The sequence below is a fragment of the Mastigoproctus giganteus genome, chromosome 12, assembly GCF_048544385.1.
Source record: "Mastigoproctus giganteus isolate SK-2022 chromosome 12, ASM4854438v1, whole genome shotgun sequence".
NCBI lineage: Eukaryota > Metazoa > Arthropoda > Arachnida > Uropygi > Thelyphonidae > Mastigoproctus > Mastigoproctus giganteus.
The window spans coordinates 34190682-34213439 of NC_143586.1; the positions used below are offsets into that span (position 1 = coordinate 34190682).

At 36.6% G+C, this 22758-nt stretch overlaps 1 protein-coding gene across 1 annotated transcript in view; it reads left to right on the top strand.

The window, feature by feature from the left end:
- LOC150076874 (unc-112-related protein-like) overlaps window positions 1-22758 on the top strand; it is a 176575-nt gene that overhangs the window by 119232 nt on the left and 34585 nt on the right. Inside the window, exons 10-13 of the mRNA XM_090385709.1 lie at window positions 514-638; window positions 3092-3198; window positions 12879-13094; window positions 21409-21555. Coding sequence (XP_090241835.1) covers window positions 514-638; window positions 3092-3198; window positions 12879-13094; window positions 21409-21555 — 595 coding nt within the window. The remainder of the gene's footprint in view (window positions 1-513; window positions 639-3091; window positions 3199-12878; window positions 13095-21408; window positions 21556-22758) is intronic.

The window sequence follows — 22758 nt, forward strand, 5'->3', positions numbered from 1 at the left end:
TGAGTTATCATGTTCCCATCTGCTGCATAGTTGTCGAAGTTAGCCAACCGTGGTGACTAGGTTTTTCCATAGGAATGAGATGCTGGAAATATCAGTTTATTCTTTGTATCAACGAAACAATTGGTGTTGGAAGTGTAAAAGATTGTGGAAAAGAGTTATACAAGTGGATGACCCTTTTTCACATCACTGATGTAATGAGTATATTGTGACATTTTTGGATTAGCTGTGGAAACTACTCATACATAGATTTTGTCATTTCCATCCTTTACACCTCATTGATATTGATAAATTAAATATTTTATAGAAAAAAAATAATCAGCAGCTTTTAGCATTTTCCATTTTTACTCCACATTTATTGAATTAGCCTGTGAATAGACTATGAAGTATTTTTATAAACATAATGCATGTTCAGATAATATAAAATTAATTTATCTTATGCGATGATATTTTAAGTTTGTGTGCATGGGTATGTATTTGTGCATGTATATTCATAATTTTTTTTCCCTTATACAGACCAAAGAAATTTACACTGAAAGGATTTAAGAGATACTATTTTACTTTCAAAGATACTAATTTGTCCCTGTACAAATCAAAGGAGGAATTATCAAGTCAGCCTTCTCTAGTCATTAACCTAAAAGGTAATTTTAGGATGTCGATTTATAAATTAGCATTATATACATTTCAAACCAGTCAAAAAGTTTTTTTATTATTTTTTAATTTTTATGATACTTCTGAGATGTTTCCCAAAAATCTTGGATTTTCTGAAATATCAGACTTAAATTAATAATTTCATAGTTCATTCTTTCTATCTGCTAAACTTACTTTCGTAACCTATGCCATTATGCAGTATATGGAATTGTGCTCTCTCACATAATGTAGGCAAAGTGTGGATTTCATTCTCTTCACTGAAACTGTTGAGAAATACTTCCTGTTGGAATGAGAACTTTTATGAGACTTTTTCCCAGCACAAGTGAGTCACTCCAAGTGCATCTTGTGTTTTTTTTAACTAACAAACTAAGCAGAGGGCAGACAAACCATACAATACATACATGCAACTTACTGATACCATATATTGGTATCCCCTTAGTTGCATTGCACCAACTTGAAACAACTTGACCTTAGCCTATGCTCTATATTACCTAAATAGTTATAGCCATTTAATCCAGCAGTTTGTTCAAATAATTTCAACTGTAGGAAAATCTGTAACCCCTTTTCAGCTTCTCCAATTTATTCATGAGTATTGTATAATAGAATCGTATCCAAACATTGAAATAGCATTACGAATTTTTCTTACCCTTCATGTAACACTATCTTCTTGTGAAAGGTCCTTCAGTAAACTTAAATTAATTACAAATCACCTTAGACCAACAACTGGACAAGAACGACTAACTAACATATCAGTTACATCCATTGAAAATCATGTTACACGAAACATAAATTATGATTAAATTATTGATGATTTTGCTTTGGCAAAAGCAAGAAAAATTCATTTGAAATAATACATCTTCATTGCATATTTTTAGTTTATGTTAAAATGCTAAAAGTACTCTATATTATATTTTGTTTCTGTGATTTTATTCTAGATGTAAACATAAACTAGCTGTGCTTTTTTTTTTTTTTTTTTTTTTTGTAGTTATATGTATTTTCTTTGTAGTTTATATAGAAACAAAGTTTCTGTAGATATAATCAATTTGTAAGTTTCTTTTTCTCTGATAATTTTTTATATTAATTGTTATTTAAATTTTATTAATAAAACATTCCTAAAAAGGGTGACATTCCTTCCATCCAATTATCGTCCCATTGCACTTCTACTCTATCTAAAGTAATGAAGAAATCAATTAGCTGCCAACTCTTAAACTATCTAGAAACCTTCCATCTAATCTGACTTTCTCCAGTCCAACTTTCCTAAGAATGAGGTAATTTTCCTTGGTGATTTTCATATTGACAACTCCAGCTGGCTTCCATTTTCTAGTCACATGGACCCAGCTGGTCAAGATGCTGAGGCTTTTACACTTACTAATGACTTCACACAGATTGTTCATTTGCGTTTACCTACCAGAATACCAGACATTCCTAACCACACGGCCAAAATACATGATCTTTTTCTCACTAACAGCCCTTCTAAGTTCACGCAGCCCATCTTAAGTTAAGGTGACTGGTCCCCTAGGCATCTCAGATCACAACTTGTTGTCTCTTCTCCAATGGAGTCTTTCTCTTGTGGCCATTCTCAACGTAGTGTTGTTTGGCATTACAAGAATGCAAAAATAGGATGATCCGTGAGATTTCTTTTCTTCTTTTCATTGGTCAGATTACTGTTTCAAATCTTATGTCAGCGTTTGCTTAGATTGTGTTAGTGAAATTATTCTTGTAGGTATATCATTTATTCTGCACTTCTTAAAATCTTGTCCTTTATCTAAACCTTGGTTTTCCAATAAATGTGCTGAATATATTCAAGAGAAGAATGTTTCATATCATAATTGGCTTGTATCCAAATCTCCAGGTTCATTTTCTGCCTACACCAAATCTTGCAACGATTGTAAAACAGTTATCAGTCCAAACTAGATTTCGAACAGGCTAAGAGTACAAAACTTGCTTCTTATCTAAATGGTAGTCAAGCATTTTGGTCTTTTGCCAAAGCTATTGGCCAAAACTTTTGCCCATCTCTGCCCCCCAAACATTCCATGGAATATGTCAAAAGATGGGTAACAAAAGCTAAGATGTTTAACTTGATACTTAACTTAAATGTAAATACTGATGTAATCCACATTACAAATCATTAATTGGAAAAGAAAGTTTCAAAATAGTGCTTTTGTACTATTTAAAAATAGTACTTTTGTACTATTTAAAAGCACTCTTTGTTTGTTTCATTACTTTTGAAAAATTGGTATAAGACGAAAGATTGGTATTGGTATATTAGTAAAAATTGGTATGAGGTATTGGATGAAAGAAATGCACACTGTCTTCAGTGCTAAAGTACTGAAGAATATTAATTCAGAAGTAAATCAGTTTTCTTTATAAATAAATTATCTGAATAATTTTAATTAAAAGTTGCAAGTATTTCTAAAATCCTTGTAAATTTTGGACTCTTTAGGAGGAGAGGTTGTGCCTGATGTCAATATTTCTCAGGGAAAATTTGGCATTAAATTGGAAATACCTAGTCATAATGGAATGAGTGAATATTGTATCAGATGTAAAACTGTAAGTATATGTACTAATTCACCTATTTTGTTTGGTATTTTCAACTTTTTTTTTTTTTTTTTTTTGAAATACATCATACAATACAAATTTACTATATGTCATATAGTAAAGCAGAGTTTAGCAAATATTTATTTGTAGCCTAATAAATAAAAACTATTTACATAAACAGGATGATAAGTAATAGAGACCTACTTATTTGGGAGGGTGGGAGGGGATCTCAGTAATTCACAGTATCATACATGTTGGAGTGGCATATATTTTGGAACAGGTCTGAGCCATCCAATAAGCTAAATCCAATGTTCTGCTTGCATATCATAGAATGCAGTGTGTTTTGCTTCTTTTTTTTCTTTTCTGTTACTAATTCTCTATAAATACTTACATTTTTTTTCATTAGTGCATATTAATTAGTTTTTCTGTAGTTCTAGTTATTCAACTCGTGCTCAATTTTTGTTATGAGTATAGGTTGAATTTCAAAACACACTTGAACATCACCACTAAGCTTTCATAGATTTTATAAAAGTACTGTCTCTGTATCTGACTCATTAGTCATTTACAAAGCAACAGTGGTTAGTAGAAAATTGTAATAATTGCACTCATAGTAGTGTTAGTATTAACTGGGGTAGATAGTGCTACCCTGATCAACATTAGTGGTGATGAGAGAAAAAGTATGCCACATGTTTGTTGTTATTTGGTTTTTAGGAGCATTAGCAACTAAGGCCATATTGCTCCGGGATATGCGGTGGTCATTCCTGACCTTTCCGCATCCTCCGTATTTGGTGGTGACGGACTCGAACCCCGGTCTAATCAAGGAGCGTGTGCTGCTCCTTGCCACATGTATTCAGCACAAAGTGATGAAAGAATGATAAAAAAAATATTGTAAATTAAAGGATGGGAATATATTTCTTATACGATTACATTTTAATAGAATGAACATATCATCAGGAATTCAAAAACAATATAAATATGTTTGAATTTAAGATGCTTGTTCATAGATTTTTTCTGTAAGAAGCTGAATTTTAAACGAAAAAAAAAAAATAGATACACAACATATAGCATTCCTGGAACTTGCAATTGTGAGTCTTACTACCTGTCTGGCATTCTCTCAGATATGCCAGACAAGCTGTACTTACTACCTGGGAGTCTAAAACGCTGATGGAACTGATATTTGAGTGACACTCAAGTTAAGTGGACCCAATTTCGGCGAAGTCCGGATGGTCTGTGACAGCCAAATCCTCTGCTTGCACCTTCACAATGGTGGGACTGTTAGTAATCCTGGGTATAACCTCCATGCACAATACATGGTGGGTGACCACCCAGGTGCGAACCAACGTAAGCAGGGGTCAACGTGTGGTGCCCACATCACATGGAGGAACACCGCCCCTCTGTTACCAGGCAGTACTAGGTGGTAGATGACTCTCATCAACCGGTGCAATACCACCACTTTGCTTATTGGAGGCTTGAAGTGGTGGAATCCATGTTTAGTCTCTAGAGCTAAGTTCCGTTCAACCCTTCCCTATCTCTTCTGTCATGCAGTATGATTGATGACTTTTGAGGTTATGGTGAACATCGTGGTGAGATCCAATATTCCTTACATTTCGAGGGTACAGCTCTAAAACGGTGTTCGCAGGCCGCCCACTAGTTAGTACACCGGACCGAACTTGTTGGTTACTCTCTAGGAGGCTTCCTGATCAGCTAGTGTATAATCTTGTTACCTCTACACTGCCAGACAGTGACTGGAGGGAGTCCGAGTAGTGTGTATGCGGAGAGCATTGTCGAGGCCACGTTATGTCAAGAGTCTGGGTATATTCTTACCATATATACGCTATATCCAAAAATTTCATTACTTCATACAGCATGTCCCACCCACTTTTTCTTACTATTGAATACACCATGAATTGTCAACCAAATAGAGCAAGCTTATCTACAAAAAGATCTAAACCTCCCAAGGACTTCCTAATTCATTTCACAAATATACGTGGTCTCAATTCTAATCTCAACGATGTCCATTTCCACTTGCAGTCTGCCAAACCCCATGTACTTTTTCTGACAGAATCTCAGTTATCGGTTGATTCAACTACTGCTCATCTCAGATACCCAAATTATTCGCTGTATGATTCCTTTCACATCAAAGGTGGTACTTGTGCATATGTCCATTCTGATATTCATATCAGAGACTTGGCAATTTGGAATCTCCTCTCTTTGATCTTCTCTGGCTTAAAATCTCTCTACCTCATTGTGTTAAATTCATTTGTTGTCTCTACCGCTCTCCCTAGGCGCCTCCGTAGCCAGGTGGGAAGGAGCAGCAGTGCGTAGCACACGCTTCTTGATTAGACCGGGGTTCGAGCCCGTCACCACCAAATACGAAGGATGCGGAAAGGTCACGAAATGACCACTGCATATCGCGGAGCAATATGGCCTTAGTTGCTAATGCTCCTAAAAATCAAATAACAAACAAACCGCTCTCCCAATTCCACTAATCACTTGGAGCTCTTTGACTTCGTCTGTTTGTAACTTGACTTTCTCCAGTCCAACTTTCCTAACAGTGAGGTAATTTTCTTTGGTGATTTTAATGTTCACAACTCCAGCTGGCTTCCGTTTTCTAGTCACACTGACCCAGCTGGTAGAGATGCTGAGGCTTTTGCAATTACATTGTTCATTTACCTACAAGAATACCGGACAATCCTAATCATACAGCCAATACCCTTGATCTTTTTCTCACAAACAACCCTTCTAAGTACACGGTCGAAGTGAGACGTCCTTTAGGCACTTCAGATCACAACTTGGTGATTGTCTCTTCTCCAATGGAACCTTTATCTCATGGCTATTCCCAACCTTGTGTTGTTTGGCATTACAAGAATGCTAAATGGGATGACCTGCGAGACTTCTTTTCTTCTTTTCCTTGGTCGGATTTCTGTTTCAAAACTTCTGATGTCAACGTTTGCTCAGATCGTGTCAGTGAAATTATTCTTGCAGGAATGGAATCCTTTATCCCACACTCCACTTTAAAATCTCGTCCTTTATCTAAACCTTGGTTTTCCAATAAATGTGCTAAGGCTGTTCAAGAGAAGAAGAATGTTGCATGTCGTAATTGGCTTGTTTCTAATTCTGCAGTTTCATTTTCTGCCTACACCAAAGCTCGCAACAATTGTAAAGCATTTATTAATCAATCCAAACTAGAGTTAGAACAGGCTAAGAGTAGAAAACTTGCTTCTTGCCCTAATGGTAGCCTAGCATTCTGGTCTCTTGCCAAAGCTATTGGTCGTAACTTTTGCCCATCTCTGCTCCCACCTCTGTCCAAACCAGATGGTTCTGTTGTCACTTCAGCCAAGGATAAAGTTGACCTGCTAGCATCCCATTTTTCTTCCAACTCATGTATTAATGATCTTGGTAAAACACCTCCCACCATTCCCAACACACTCCATTCAATGCCTCCTGTGGTCTTCCGTCAAAAGGATGTCAGAAGGATTTTGAAGAATCTTGATGATAAGAAAGCTCCAGGTCCGATGGTATTTCTCCACTTATTCACAAAACCTGTGCTCCTGAACTTACTCCTATTCTTTGCCACCTTTTTTCACTTTCTTATTCCAAAGGTGTTTTTCCTTCTGCTTGGAAATTTGCTCATATCCAGCCAGTTCCTAAAAAGGGTGACAAATCCCTCCCATCCAATTATCGTCCCATTGTAATTACTTCTACTCTTTCTAAAGTGGCGCCTCCGTAGCCATGTGGGAAGAAGCAGCAGTGTGTAGCACACGCTTCTTGATTAGACCGGGGTTCGAGCCTGTCACCACCAAATACGGAGGATGCGGAAAGGTCAGGGAATGACCACCACATATCCTGGAGCAATATGGCCTTAGTTGCTAATGCTCCTAAAAACCAAATAACAAACAAACAAACAATCTTTCTAAAGTAATGGAGAAATCGATTAACCGCCAACTCTTAAACTACCTAGAAACTTTCTGTCTGATCAACGATCGCCAGTATGGATTCCGCCAGTGTCGATCCACTGGTGATATTTTGGCTTATGTTACCCATTTATGGACTAATTCAATGGAAAGGTTCGGGGAAACACAAGTAGTTGCTCTTGACATCTCAAAGGCTTTCGATCGTGTTTGGCATAAAGGTCTTCTAAACAAGCTTCCATCTTATGGTTTGCCAACTGTTTTTTGTAATTGGTTATCCAGTTTTTTCTCTGATCGCTCACTGAGGGTGATGGTAGATGGCTCTCTGTCTTCTTACTTCTCCACTAATGCCGGTGTCCCCCAAGGTTCAGTTCTTTTCCCCACTCTTTTCCTCTTGTATATTAATGACCTTCCATTGACTGGAAATCCTATCCATAGTTTTGCTGATGATAGCACATTGCATTCCACTTTCCATTTTGAGAAATTTTGCCCTTCAATCAGCTTCAGCTTCTCGAAAATCTGCTACCAATTCCTTAAATGCCGATCTTCAGGTAATTCTCCAGTGGGGCAAAGACAACTTAGTTGATTTCAATCCTTCTAAAACTCAGTCTTGTCTTATATGTCGCAAAAAGGATTCTTCTGCTCCTATGCTTATCTTTAGTGACACTCCGATTTCTAGGCAAAATGATATATCTCTTTTGGAGATTACCCTGACTTCTAATCTCTCTTGGCACAAGCACATTAGGAATATTGCTTCCTCTGCATCTAAAAAACTTGGTTTTCTCTTTCGCTGTCGGCATTACTTTTCTTCCAAACAGCTGCTCACTCTGTATAAATTGCAAATCCGCCCTGCCATGGAATATTGTTCCCACATCTGGAATGGTGCCCCCAAAACCTCTCTCAGGCTTCTTGATTCCATTCAGAAGAGGGCAGTTAGGTTAATTAATGATTCATCTCTAACAGAGTCTCTCCACTCGCTGCCTCATAGACATACTGTTTCTGCTGCATACCTCTTCTACAGATACTTCCATGGGCACTGTTCTTCTGAATTGGCTTCTATAATTCCCGCTCTCTCTTTCACAATAGTCCGAACACATGCCGCCACCAGCCAACATCCATTTACTGTCCAACTTCAAACTCACAGAACCAACTTTTCATCTTCCTCGTTTATTCATTCAACTGCCGTTTTCTGGAACAACCTTCCTTCATACGTATTTCCTGAAAATTACAGTCTACAGAAGTTCAAGTCCAATGTCAACAAATATCTTCTTTCATCTTCTCAACCTCCAACCCAAGCACGGTACTAAGTACTATAGATTCTAATACCTCTCGTGTTTGGGGTTTACATAAAAAAAAAAAAAAAAAATTTACTGACACCACAGACAATTACAACTAGGATTGGTGAGGTTTTTTTTTTTTTTTTTTTATTATGAGTTTAGGTTGAATTTTGAAGCGCTTGCCTTGGCAGCGCTGCTAATGCTTGCAGTTTTTGTAAATGGTGACTGTAGAGTATTTTCGTAGCACTTTTCTATGCTTTTCAGTCAATTTTGTTGACACTTACTTTTGGGAGAAATTCAGAATTTAATTTACTTCTCTTTGGTGAGGTTTTAAGTCTTCTTCCTTCTGAACTTGTAGCATGTAGTCTCTGATGGGGAACAAGTTTTTTGAACCAAATGGAAATGAATCAGTATTTAAAATAAAAAAAACACACAAGTTTTCAAATCAGTTCTGTCATTTTCAGTGTGATGAGAACCTATCAGATGCTAAAAAAGAAGAAAGAATTGATGTACAATGGTCTTTGGTTGAGAAACTGACAAGCACACAAGAAAGCATGAAATATAACCAAGTACAGTCAGTCCTCATATAACACGTGTTTACACTACACGAATTCGATCATACACGATTTATAAATAGGGGAACGATATCTTATATAACACGAACCGAATTCGCTTATGCAAGATTCGCCTTTGTGTTTACGAGAAATGGCAGTCAAACGCAAATCACCCCAACCGAACGCAACATGATAGGAATGAAGAGAAGATTCAGAAAATGTATTTATGTTTTTTATATCAGTGAAGGGGAAACACATTTCACCATAATAACGTAAAAACCAACACAATTCCAGCTATCGGTATAATCGCAAATGCAATTAGATCGAGTTTACTACCAGTTTATAACAGATTCCTAGCAGAAACGCAACTGAAAATTGTTTTTATTGTTTTATGGTAGTAACCCCTAGAAATGTGCTTTAGTAAAATGTGAGGTGTTAATAGTGTATCTCAGCCTTTACGGTGGTGTTTATTCAGTTGCTACACGCGCGCAGCTTTGTTTATGTGTATCAAGCGTGCCTCCTCATTTTGTAATTGTGCTTTGTTCCCTAAAAATGAGTAAAATACTTAAAAGGTGTGAAAAGGAAGAGTCCTTGTGAAGACACTGCAGATTCAGAGAGAAAAAGAAAAGCAATATCGATAAACGGAGGCGGACTGGGTCAAAAATTCTTACCCAGGAAAATTTATAGTGGCCTCATACTATGGTTTATGGCCAAAATCACACCGGCCTCCGGCCCACCGGGGTTTCCCCGGTAAGGCTTATTATGGCCAGGCCCCCTCTGTCGATAGAGAAAATATTTTATTACGTAATAGTCGTAATAAAATGCATAAGTATTTTATTATGATTATTTATTGTGTTTGGTAATGTTTTGGTTACAAATGTGTGTTCAATCTTGTGTTGTCGGCACCTAACCCCATTTTTCCCATAGGGCCTGTTGTTTATATTGCACGATTTTGCATTGCACGAGGGTTTTTAGGAACGCAACTATCGTGCTATACGAGGACTGACTGTAATCCCAAGTCATGCCATTTTAATAATTCCTCATAGCAATTCTGAGAATATTCAACCATTTAAAAAAAATGAATTCTTTCTAGTGCGGTTTTGGAAATGTTCTTATTTATAACAATAGCACCTGAACAGCATTGCTATTGTTATAAACAAAACTTTGACTCCACATTTCTGAAAGGTGCAGAGTTTTTCAAAGCAGAAATCCACAGACAGAAAATGTTAGGTAAGCTAATGCTTAAAGGCATACTCTACTGTTAAACAATACAACATGTGGCTGTATTTAATATAAAGTGGGCATTTTTTCAGCCAAATGTTATAACGAACTTCAGGAAAGTCCTTGCAAAATTCCTATCTTAATAATGTACTAAAATTTTGTACTAAGAGGACTTTTCTGAAGTTCATTATAGCATTTTAAATAACAATAAAACTTGTAATTTTAAATATATGTTAGAATTACATCAGTGTTGTTCTTGTTTGACAGTGAATTTTAGTATCCCTCCCATATGGTATTCATTTTTGATCTGTGTCATTTTCATTGGAAAAGTATAGCTATAAAAAATAAAAAAATAATAAAAAAAAATATATATATAACAACATTTTAGTCAAAGCAGGCTTCATGCCCTTCCCTTCCTGATTACCATAGGTATATGACCTGATGCACTATGATTAGTGCAGTTAATATGCAATGGAATCCCCTAAAATTAGCTTAGATAGCTTAGAGAATAATATGCTTTCAGTTAGTCCTGTTTACAAACTCATTAACCCTCCCCCCCCCCAACTGCCAAATGTTGACTGGCCCTGGTGGTACATAAATAGGCATAAATTAAGTACTTCTGAGAACAAAAAGCATTTCTTTCTCTTTAAATACCATGAACATCTCGAAGGATATGCACATGCATGAAGAAAAGGTTAGCTCTTACATGTCTTGTGGAGAAAATTGTTTGCTCTAAATGCAATTTTTCTTGTTGCACTTTATAGGACTATCTGTTATGCTAAGCAGATTTATCTGAGCATCGGTATACAAATAAGTAAGAGTGAAAACAAGAAATAGTCACAGCATTAGAACAAAGGATCTTTTTAATGCAGAAAACTGGTATACATTAGTATTCAGTATGCCACCCACCCCAGCAGTGAAACAAACTGTCGTGGATTGCATCTTGATATTGAATGGAGCAGAAGTACCCAAATCAAATTGTCCCTCCATGCCTAGATTAACTGTTCCCTTAAAATTCTTATAGGAATTTTAAGGGAACATTCTTATAGGAATTTTAAGGGAAATGGTTGAGGCATGGTTGTAAGCTGCTGTACCATTATATTTTCCCCCAGAAAATTAAATAGGAAAAATGTTGGGAAACCTAATGGGTCAGGAAATTGTGTAAGTATTGCCAAGAAACTATGCAACACCATTATTTATTTGCACCTCTGTAGCCAGGTGGGAAGAAGCAGCAGTGTGTAGCACACGCTTCTTGATTAGACCGGAGTTCGAGTCCATCACCACCAAATACAGAGGATGCGGAAAGGTCGGGGAATGACCACCGCATATCCCGGAGCAATATGGCCTTAGTTGCTAATGCTCCTTAAAAACCAAATAACAAACAACAGCAACATCATTAGGCACCTCCTCCGTAGCCAGGTGGGCAGGAGCAGCAGTGCATAGCACATGCTTCTTGATTAGACTGGGGTTCAAGCCCGTGACCACCGTATATCCCCAGAGCAATATGGCCTTAGTTGCTAATGCTCCTAAAAACCAAATAACAAACAAACAAGCAACACCATTAGCTCTGTGGAGCTAAGCATTATCCTGTTGGAATGAACTATGAGATTACCAGGAACAAACATCGGTAGTGAATGGCTATTAAGAGATGGCAGCACCCCATATCATTATTTTTGTGTTTGATTTGTATATCTTTTATTGAATACAAGTAGGAATACACCTTTTACTGGGGAACATGCACTCAGATCCTTTTGTCATTACTCCACAAACAGAATCTTAACTGAGTAAAAGGTAAAAAAAGGTAAACTGTAGCCATTATCAACCCACTGCAGGATGGAAGCCTCCTCAACAATTCATATTTAGGGAAATGGACCATAAACTGCCACGCTGTTGGCGCCTTGGTGGGCAAGAGCAGCAGTGCATAGCACACACACGTCTTGATTAGACTGGGGTTCGAGTCTGTGACCACCAAATGTGGAGGATGCAGAAAGGTCAGGGAATGACCACCTCATATCCCCAAAGCAATATGGCATTAGTTGCTAATGCTCCTAAAAAACCAAATAACAACAACAACAGCCACGCTGGTCCAGTGCATGTTGGTAGATCGACCATATCTAGCAGTCGGGGGCTTGAACTGTGGTCTACTCAAAGAGCGTGTGCTACTGCACTCCCGCTCCTGACCACTCGGCTACACTTAACTGAGTGTAAGAGCCCAACTATGTGATTCCATTTAAACTCATTAATATGTTTATGTATTACTCATGCACATGGTCTAAGGATCTTAAATGCATTTCTGACAGACTCGCCAGTATTCAGTCTTCTTTTGCAACTAATAGCAACACGTATTATATGTAGTAGTACTACATATAATACATGCTTCTATACTGTATCCTACTTAATTTCACTTCCAACTGATAAACCTAGTTTGCTTATATCATGATGATATCGATGTATTGACATGAAAATTTTCACAGTCCCATTAATTCATTAGAATGGGCGTACTTTGTTATACACTCAGTGTATAGCAAATATACACTGGGGGGGGGGGCATATTTGTCCAATTTTTGGTAAAAATTATCTATATCAAGTCTTATTAGGCTTTATCTGGATCTAGAAAAGCTTGAAATATATATAATTTAAGAAGCTATGTGTATATATATATATATGTGTATATTATAAACAAATATATAAATTTTATAAGAAATTCACTTTTGCATTATTTTTGTCAGGAAGAACAGTATGCCAAGTGGATGTCTGCTTGCCGTTTAGCCTCTAAAGGTAAAACTATGGCAGACAGTTCATATGAAGCTGAGGTAAAATCTATAATGGATTTCCTTAACATGCAGCGGCCTGCTCCTGCTCCTGCCCTTAATCCTTCCAAAGTAGAAATTATTCCTGAGGATTATATTGCCCCAAGATTCCTGAAAAAATTAAAAGGAAAGCAGGTATATATTGCCAATTCAATTTGAGCATTTAATTCTTTTTAATTTCTGTTTTCTTTTGACATTTTAGACAATATAGAGTATGTTCAAGTCATAAACAAGGCATTAGCATTAGTAGAGGCATATGATGCAAGAAAGCATTATACAGCATCAGCCAAAAAAAAAAAATGAACTTCTCATTTCACCCATCCATTCAATCCAGCAGTTTGTCCACTTCTTCCTTGAATTTATTTAAGCTATCGACTTCCTCAATGACAGATGGAAGTTTGTTTCAGCAAACAACCACCCGCCGGCTAAAGGCAGATTTCCACACATCTGTTATTCTACAACTGTCTTTCCTCAATTTGAATTTATACCCCCTCAAGTGGGTAATCTGAGCAAGAGGAAGAATCCCACCAGCACTGAGCTTGCTCAAACCATTCAAGGCCTTATACACCTCAATTAGATCACCTCGAAGGTGCCTTCGAGATGTATTCAGATGCTGCAATTTGCAGAACTTAAGCCTTTCCTGGTAAGTAACAGCAACCATTCCACTCACCAATCTCATTTCCCTTCTCTGTGCTCATTCGAGCAGCTCTGCATCCTTTCTAAAATGAGGCCTCGAGACCTATATGCAGTACTCAAGGTGTGACCTGACCATTGCCTTATACAAGGGGGATAATCACCTCCTTATCCCTTTTGGCAGTATTCCTGTATATCATTGATAAGACCCTGACCTGCTCTAGCAGTCTGTCTGCACTCATATCTAACTGCACAATTACCCCCCCCCGTCTTTTTCATTCTTGACTACCCTGAGTGTAGTACCACCCATTTGGTACGTTACTCTGCAGTTACTGCTACCATATGCAGTACTTTGCATTTGTCAGTGCTAAACTTCAGTTGCCAACTCTCAGCCCATCTCCTCAACTTTTCTAGATCCTGTCGCAGTAGCTTACTTTCATTACAGTCATTAACAACCCTGACAGCATTCATATCGTCTGAAAACTTTGACATTAACCCTGATATACCTTCATCAATATCAGTGATAAATATAGAAAACAACAATGGACCCAATGCCAAACCCTGGAGGACTCCACTAATAACATTAATCTGTGAAGAGCAGTGTCTGTTGATTACCACGCTCTGTCTTCTCTCACTCAACCATCCCTTTATCCATAGCAGCAACTTGCCCTTAATGCTGTACTGCTCCAATTTGAACAGCAGTGTTCAATGTACAACAGTATCAAAAGCTTTCCTCAAATCCAAGTATATGATATCAAAATTATTTTTTGCATCCAGTTCCTTGTGACCACATCATAGTATCCAATGAAATTGGTAGACAAGGCTTCTCCCTTAACAAACCCATGCTGTGTCTGAACTATAACTGCAATTCTATGTAGGTGATCCTGCAATGCTTCTTTAACCAGTGACTCCATTATTTTCCCTGTAACAGAAGTTATACTAACAGGTCTGTAATTACTCATGTCACCCTTTGATCCTCCTTTGTGAATTGGTGATACATTTGCACATCTTCACTTTTTTTCACTTTTTTTTTTTTTTTTTTTCCAATTCCATCTTAGTTATTACAAGATCATTTAGCTTCCTGTTAGAGGTTGATAAACTTTTGGCTTCCACTTCCCTACAGAATTCCTGATATGTGAATGTAAATGCAGGTAGCTCAGAAATTCAGCAAATAACCAAGAATTGAGCAAACAGAACCAAAGTTCAACATGCCTTCAGAATTGTCTGAAGTGAGAAGGGAAGGTAGCATTTCTGTTCAATTTTTGTTTTATGACTTTGGATACTTCTTTGGAAACTGTTTATTGTTTACAGTTGGATTATAAATAAATATTCCTGCTCCATAGTTTGTATTTTTTTTTTTTTAAACTGCTGTTGCTGAAAAATATCAAAGTCATGACCTGACCAAAGAAGGTAACCATCAACTTGACATAACTTCAGGCATTACTGTGCCACTGTTACATTACAGAAATACATAAAATGTGTCAAAAAAAATAAGTATATACAGATTTAATTACAATCGAGAAATAAAATTTATACATTTAAATAATGGTGAATCAAAGAGTGAATCAAGTGGGTTTGGTGAATCAGATAATTTACATTTGGTGAGAATGTTGTCACTGGAACAAACTGCCTTCTTCAGTGGTTGATAGTTACATTCTTGGGGTGGGAATATTGTTAGTGTATATAGTTGTACAGACAACTCTCTCTCATGCCACAACTTTTGGCCTTTATTAATAATAAATGTCAGTAATCTTAATTGTAAATGTAGTTGTTTCAAATAAAAATAACAAAACCATAAATAGTATTCACTTCCATGTCCCATTTTTTATAGTCTTTATAACTGCAGTTACACACAGGATAGAATTCCTCCCTCACCAATTAGTAATAACAGAACTCTATTTTTAAAAAAGTTTATAAAACAGCCATAAATAGAATTTTTATTAAAATAATTTTCTAGTCCAATCCACTCATGGTATACAAATAAAATGCATTATTATTTTGAAACTGTTAATTTTTAAACCTATGTGATTATTTTTGGTGGTCACTCTGCTTTATTTCAAAGTTCAGTTTCAAAATGAGCTAACCTAGATGCTCTGAGCTTGTCGGTAAATTATACATTTTAGCTATAACAGGGCTTTATGTTCATCTTTTGTAATACTGGCAGAAAAAAAAAAAAATACAAAGAATTGATCTCCTAGATTGTAGAGCCTACCACCATGAGTCCCCCCCCCCCCATCCATTAAGCAATGACTCTAAAAAGAGAAGTATAATGTTGCTTATTAGTAATGTGAGGCCTCATATTCCCCTGAGATACCCAGTTCTGAAGCTTTGTAGTCTCCACCATCTGTTGTAAAATTTTATTTTCCCTTAAGCTTTTCGAAGATGAATAGCATAGATGATAATTTAGTTCGGTTGTTCATAATCATGAGAAATATTGAAGCAATGCTGTCTATCACTCTGTTTGATCATATTTGCTACATCTGTTTAAATTCATATTCTATTCTATCACTCTGTTTTTTGTACTACATTCATGCACATAAATGCATGGTTCTGGAATCAGATGAGTCAGAAAATATGATAGAGAGAATGGAATTTAATGAAAAAATTTAATATATTTTTCTGTGTTGGGTTGCTAGTTATCCTTTTATAGTCTGGTTTATTTGACGTTCTTACCTGTGGTTTTGTTAGCAGGTCTCACACTTTAAGAAATGTCTAATGCATATTAACATTTTATTGTGGATATTGGGAAGTAATAATTGTGGATATTTTGAAAAAAATGCATGAAACATATACAAGGGCAGGTCAATAAGTAACGCACTATAAGCTGTAACATCTTTATTATCTGGAATATTGTAACCATACTTGACATAAAAAATACAATCTTTGGAAAATATCATTCAATGTAAGAACTGTCACATTCACTGCATTTTCTCCAGTATTCTTTCCAAGCAGTGAATACACTTTGTAAAAATCAGGAGGCTGACATTAACACCAATGTTTAATGTTAGAAATTAGTTCCATGTCACTCCCAAATGCCTTATAATGAAGGTATACCTTCAGTCCACCAAAAAAAAAAAAAAAAAAACTGATGGGACAAAGTCAGAGCTATAGGATGGGTGAGGCATTATGCTCCACTCCAACTGGGCAATCTTTGACAGTGTCATTTGTGCTGTGTTTGGCCTTGCATTATTGATTCAACCAGGGCTTTTGGTTTTCAGAGCTTGGTTAAGCTTTTCTAGGGACAAGCAGTATCTTTCTTTATTGATGACTGTTCCACTTTCCAAGAAATCAATAAAAATGCTGCCATTTTGACCCCAGAAGAAGGTGGCCATAAGTTTTGCCAATGATAAAGTTTACAGATGATGTCAGGTGTGCCCATTTCATGGATTGTCATTTGGTTTGTGGGTCATAATGGAAGGGCCATGTTTCATCACATGTGATGACCCTTTTAAAGCACTCAAGACCACTAGTAATAAACCTCTCCAGAGAACTTCACAGATCTCTTTCCTCACAGCCATCATATTTCGTGTGTGCAGCTTAGGCACCCACCAAGAACAGATTTTTCTATACAAAGGGTACTAGGAAAGTTTTGCAATACAGCTTTGTTTATTTAATTTTTTCAAAGTAATTTCCTCTACATTCAATACACCTCTCCATCCTCCGAAACCAATCTTTAAACCAGTTCTGCCAAGTTTCACTAGGGAGTAAAGCACACTCGTTGTCCCAAGCCCGTAGAAGGTCCTCATCACTGGAAAACCGCCTCCCTTTTAGCTTCACTTTCACATGTGGGAACAGTGCAAAGTCGCAGGGAGCAAGGTCTGGACTGTAGGGAGGGTGCTCGAGAAGTTTCAGTCCTGTCGTGGTCAAATATTCGGTGCAGGCTTTGGCACGGTGAGCTTTAGCATTATCGTGATGGAGGTACCAGGTGTCCATTCTTGACTTTGGCCGCAGGTTCTTCATAGATCCAATGACTTTAGGCAGGCATTGTTCAGTATACCACTTAGCTGTGACTGTCTTCTGCGTGTCCAAAACGACATGTTCCACAATTCCACTCGATTTGAAAAATACAGCTATCATTTTCTTCTTTACAGATCGGGATTTTCTGACAATTACGGGTGTGTCGTCATCATCAAAGACCCAAACTTTGTTTTGAGCCTTGGTCGGCAGATCGTAATAGTACAGCCAAGTCTCATCACCTGTCACGATGTTGTTCACATACCGAGATTGTCCCTTATCAAACTTTTTTAACATCTCCCGACACCAAGTCACACGTCGTGTCATCTGCTCTTCAGTCAGTTGATGCGGCACCCAGAGAGAACAAAGTTTCTTCACGTGCAAATGATCTTGCAGAATCGAACGAATTGCTGGTGCATTTAGGTCCAAGGTATCCTCTATCTGTTGGTAGGTCACTCGCCTGTTTTCGTCAAGCATTTTCCTCACAGCAGTAACATTTTCCTCCGTAACTGACGTTCGTGGCCTTCCCGGCCTCTCAGAATCCTCCAGAGTGAAATTTCCCCTTTGGAATTCTCTATACCACCTGAATATCGTTGTACGATGTGGACAATCATCATCTAGTGCAAGAATCATTTCTTCTAAGCACTGGTCTGTGGTTAAACCACGCACGAAATTATACCGCAAAACTGTCCTTATCTCGTTTCGTGACCACGATGCCATAGCAAGCACTTTACACTCTCACTACTAATGAATAACTGAGCCCATCGACTTGGCGCGGCGGCTACTATGCACGTATGAACATGTCTCAACATGCAGCAACAAGCAGCTTCCTGTGATTCATTGTTGCATCATATTGCAAAACTTTCCTAGTACCCTTTGTACCCCAGTCTGTTGATAATAGTCAAAACACTTTCCTTTGACATTTTTTCAGCATCCATAGTTTGTCTGGTGGTTATGCACCTGTCATTTCAAATGAGCTAGTCTATGAGTTTCATTTATTTTCACTGTTTGTGACAGATGGTCTTCCAGCTCTTGGTTTGTCCTTAATATCAAAATCACCTTCCCGAAACCATTGGAACCACCTCTGGACATTATTTCGAATGATTGTCTAGTCTCCATAGACTGCCAGGACTTTCAATGGATAGATGTGGCCAACTGATCATCTGATTTGAACAGGAACTCCATCACACACTATTGCTGGAAATGGCTATCACTCTGAACATCCATCTAGCATTGTTGCTGTTATGAGTATTGCATCAGGCATGTATGTAAAATTTTCACTGATTGCAACCAGAAAAATTATATTAGATGTGGTAATGGGTAATTAGTGATACAAGTGTACATAATAAGTTCTCCCCTCTTCCTTATGCACATACATGTGTGCGTAATTGTGCATTACTTATTGAATCACCCTTGTACAATATCATGAATTACAAAGAAAAGAGGGAGAATGAGAAAATACATTGAACTTAAGATTGATTCTTTTTCATCTCCCCCATACCTTTTCTATGTGCTTCATGATATCATATGTGATTTACTTGGTATTAAAAATGGTTGCACCCGGTGTATATAAATAACAGGTATGAGTTCACTTGGTCATTTCGGTTTACCATTAGCTGAAGAGAACTTGATCATCCTTTTATTGGGTCACCTGTCATCCCTTTATAGCCTCAATTAGGATTATTTAGTGTTTCTACCTATGTTTTTGTTAGCTGGTCTCAAATTTTTAGAAATATCAAATGCATATTAATTGAATAGGTGTTAAGAGTTGAAACAAACATAAAAAGCATATTTAATAAATTTGATAAATCTGAGGTATTCAACTATCACAGTTTAGTCAATAAATGCAGACATAACAGGACTATCAGAAACATGGTTAATTTGATATACTGGATGCAAAATTTCACTACAACAAATGCAATTTGTATAGGTAGATAGATCTGTGAAAAGGGAAGGAAAGATTGTTTATAATTGCCAGGCAATATATAGATTCAAGAAAAGTATATCCAGTGGACAGCTATATTGAGTCATTATGATGTGACATAAGCATTGGAAAACAAAAATATGTGTGTGTGCGCGCTAAAAACCTGGTAAATGTACTGAGTTTAATGAATGTCTTATGGTGGGGAGGACTGCTTTAATTTTCCAGAGATTGATATAAATTTGTGGGTTAGTCACTCGCTGAGTAGCTGTGCTTTTCTGCATTTGATGGATGACATTCTTTCTGCATTAGCATGTTAGAGCATGTTGCAATGAGGGGGAAAAATATACTCAGCCTGGTTAACAGTAAGACTCCATCAGATATTAGGAATCTTCAGATAAGAGAACTGCTGGCAAGTAGTGATGATAATGTAGTAATGCAGATCTGTTTAAAGAAATAACTACTGTCGGGGAAAGCATTGCTTTTACAATGAACATTACAACAGTCTTAAACATCTAAGTTCTTTTTAGTGGGAACAAATAATTTTAACAAATGATAAATGGGAAATGCTCAAGGAAGTTAATTCTGTAAGCTAATATGCATGCAACAACTTCTGCATAAATTGAAACAGGGTGGTGTTAGTAGTTATGTAAGGCAAGTAGTTATGACCAATCCCTCTCTTCATTAACCAATGTTATTAGTATAATCCCACAGGATTCATTAAAAGGCCCTTACTTTTCTAATATTTATTAATAATATTCTTGTAGGTTTTGAAGTCTGATGTTTAAGTTTTCTGATAATAAAAAGGTGGGCAGGTGATTAATGACAATAATCAGAGTATTGTTGCTAATCTAACAAAACAAACTATTTTGATAAATATAAGATCTTGTATCCAGATGGCAGTAGTCATAGAGATAATACACCACTTGGGAGCACCAAAACAAGATAACTGGTAATGAAAAGAACTTGAACATAACTGCTCACCCTGATATGAAATTCTAAGTTCTCTTAACAGTGTAGACAGGCTGTTAAGACAGTTCATGAGATTTTATCAATGATATATAGGTACTTGATCAGTAGAGACAAAGAGTTGATTATTTCAGTATATAAAGCAATGATTTGGGGTCTACCCACCATTAGAAGTTTATAATCTGGGCATGTATGAATATTTCTTATGTAAACAATCACATTGTATGCAACTTGTGTTGGTAACTTTTGTAATTTTGTCCACAGTGCCAGGACCAACCAAAGCAGGTGCAGTGAACACAAGCACTATAACTATAGTGATGTGGTGATAATTTAAATACTTAATAAGGCACCAGGACATCTTTTTCACATTAAAATGAAACTTCAGCCTGATCCTGCATAGTACTTGCCAAATATGAATACTGTGTCATCTAGTTTACTTTGCAAGTGTTTTGGGGTAGACGAATTTAACCACCCTGTATTTTATATGTAAAACTCATATCTAATCTTCCCTGCTTACATATTTATTTATTTATTGAAATCTAAATCTAAACCTAAACCAAAAAAATCTAAACCATTCAATAAATTGTAGTAAATTTGATTCCACTTAGCCCTTGGAATCTTCTTATGTTAAAGACAACTTAGGTGTTAGTTTTTCTTAAAATAATAATGAAATAATTGCAGCAAAATACATTATATTTGTTCTTAGATTATTAGATTATGGGAAATAATATTATGCAACTATACTTTATCTTATTATTTAAAATCACTTGAAATTGTTGAATCAGTAATGAGCTATTATTGCTAAATCAGTGATATAACATACTGTTTAGTCAGTAATCTCTCTCTCTCTCCACATGCACTAATGTTACTGTTATTATTTTGATTTATTCTCATGTGGATGAGACTGAAGCTAATTTCATATATATTCCCCCCCCCCCCCCCCCCGTTTTTTTTTTTTTTTTTTTCATATAGGCAGTGCAGAGAATTCTTGAAGCTCATACTAATGTTAAAGATTTAAATGTTATAGAAGCCAAACTAAATTTCATCAAGGCTTGGCAAGCACTTCCTGAATATGGGATTTCACTTTTCATAATAAAATTTGTAGGATGCAAAAAGCAGGTAAATTGTATTAAAAAAGATTGTCAGTTTTTTATTTTTTTTTTTAGCCTTATGAATTTACATGAGCATTTTTCAAAATCCTTTAAGAGAAAATGTAGCACATCATTCTTTTAAGCATTATCTTAGGAGAAGGCAGTTAACATAGGCTAAGGTAAAGAAAGCCCACACGAGAAGCATGCAAAAGTTCGATGAAATTTACCATTAAAAGTACTTTGCTATAACAGCATTTGTATTGTTGCTTGCTCGGTAAACAGACGGTGGATGTTATCAGTCTGGAGTAGAAGTTGAATCCCATTGGGAGCTTGAAACCCTCCTGAACTGGAGGGAGTTTACCTGATCTTTTTTCTTTAGAATCGCTAATTGAATTAACTAATTGAGTCACGAACAGCATCATATTGGAAGTTCTGTCATCGTAAAAAATATTCGTAACTTAGTTTCACCGGTAAATTTTTCGAAGATTGCCGTGCTTCTCGTGTGGGCTTCCTTTACCTTTGCCTTTTTTTTATTTTCTTAATAAACAATTTATCCACTAGTCCACCAGTGATTCTAAAGAAAAAAGGTCAGGTTACCCCCTCCACTTCGGGAGGATTTCAATCTCCTATGGGATTCAATTTCTACTCCTGACCGATAACACCCACTGTATGTTTAGTGAGCAAGCAACAATACAAATGCCATTACGGCAAAGTACTTGTACCAGTAAATTTATCAAACTTTTGCATGCATCTCGTGTGGGCCTTCTTTACCTTCGCCTTAACATATAATTTTCATGAAAATCTCCTATAATGAGAGCTGAAAAAATCAAGATGAAGTACTTTTTTGGAGGAGCCTCTATGTCCAAATTACATATTTCAAAGTACAAAAATGCAGAAAACATGCAAGTAAGAAAATCTCTTGTATATTCATTTCTTGTTTTCCATTCATATTTTAATAATCTTTGTTGCAGTTAAACAACAAGATATAAAAATAAACAGATGATTGTGGTGTCTTTGCATGCAAAAGACACCCAACATAAATCATACTCTGACTTATGTTGGGTGTCTTTTCGGACCAATATAGGACCATGCTGAAGAAATGCTGTGAGTTATATCACAATGTTTATGTATCTGTGATTCTGCCCAGGAAGGATAGAAGGTATTATATGCTGAAAGCCTTGTAGTTTAACTCAAGACTTGAAGGACTCTGCAAGGCTTTTGGAGGGAAATT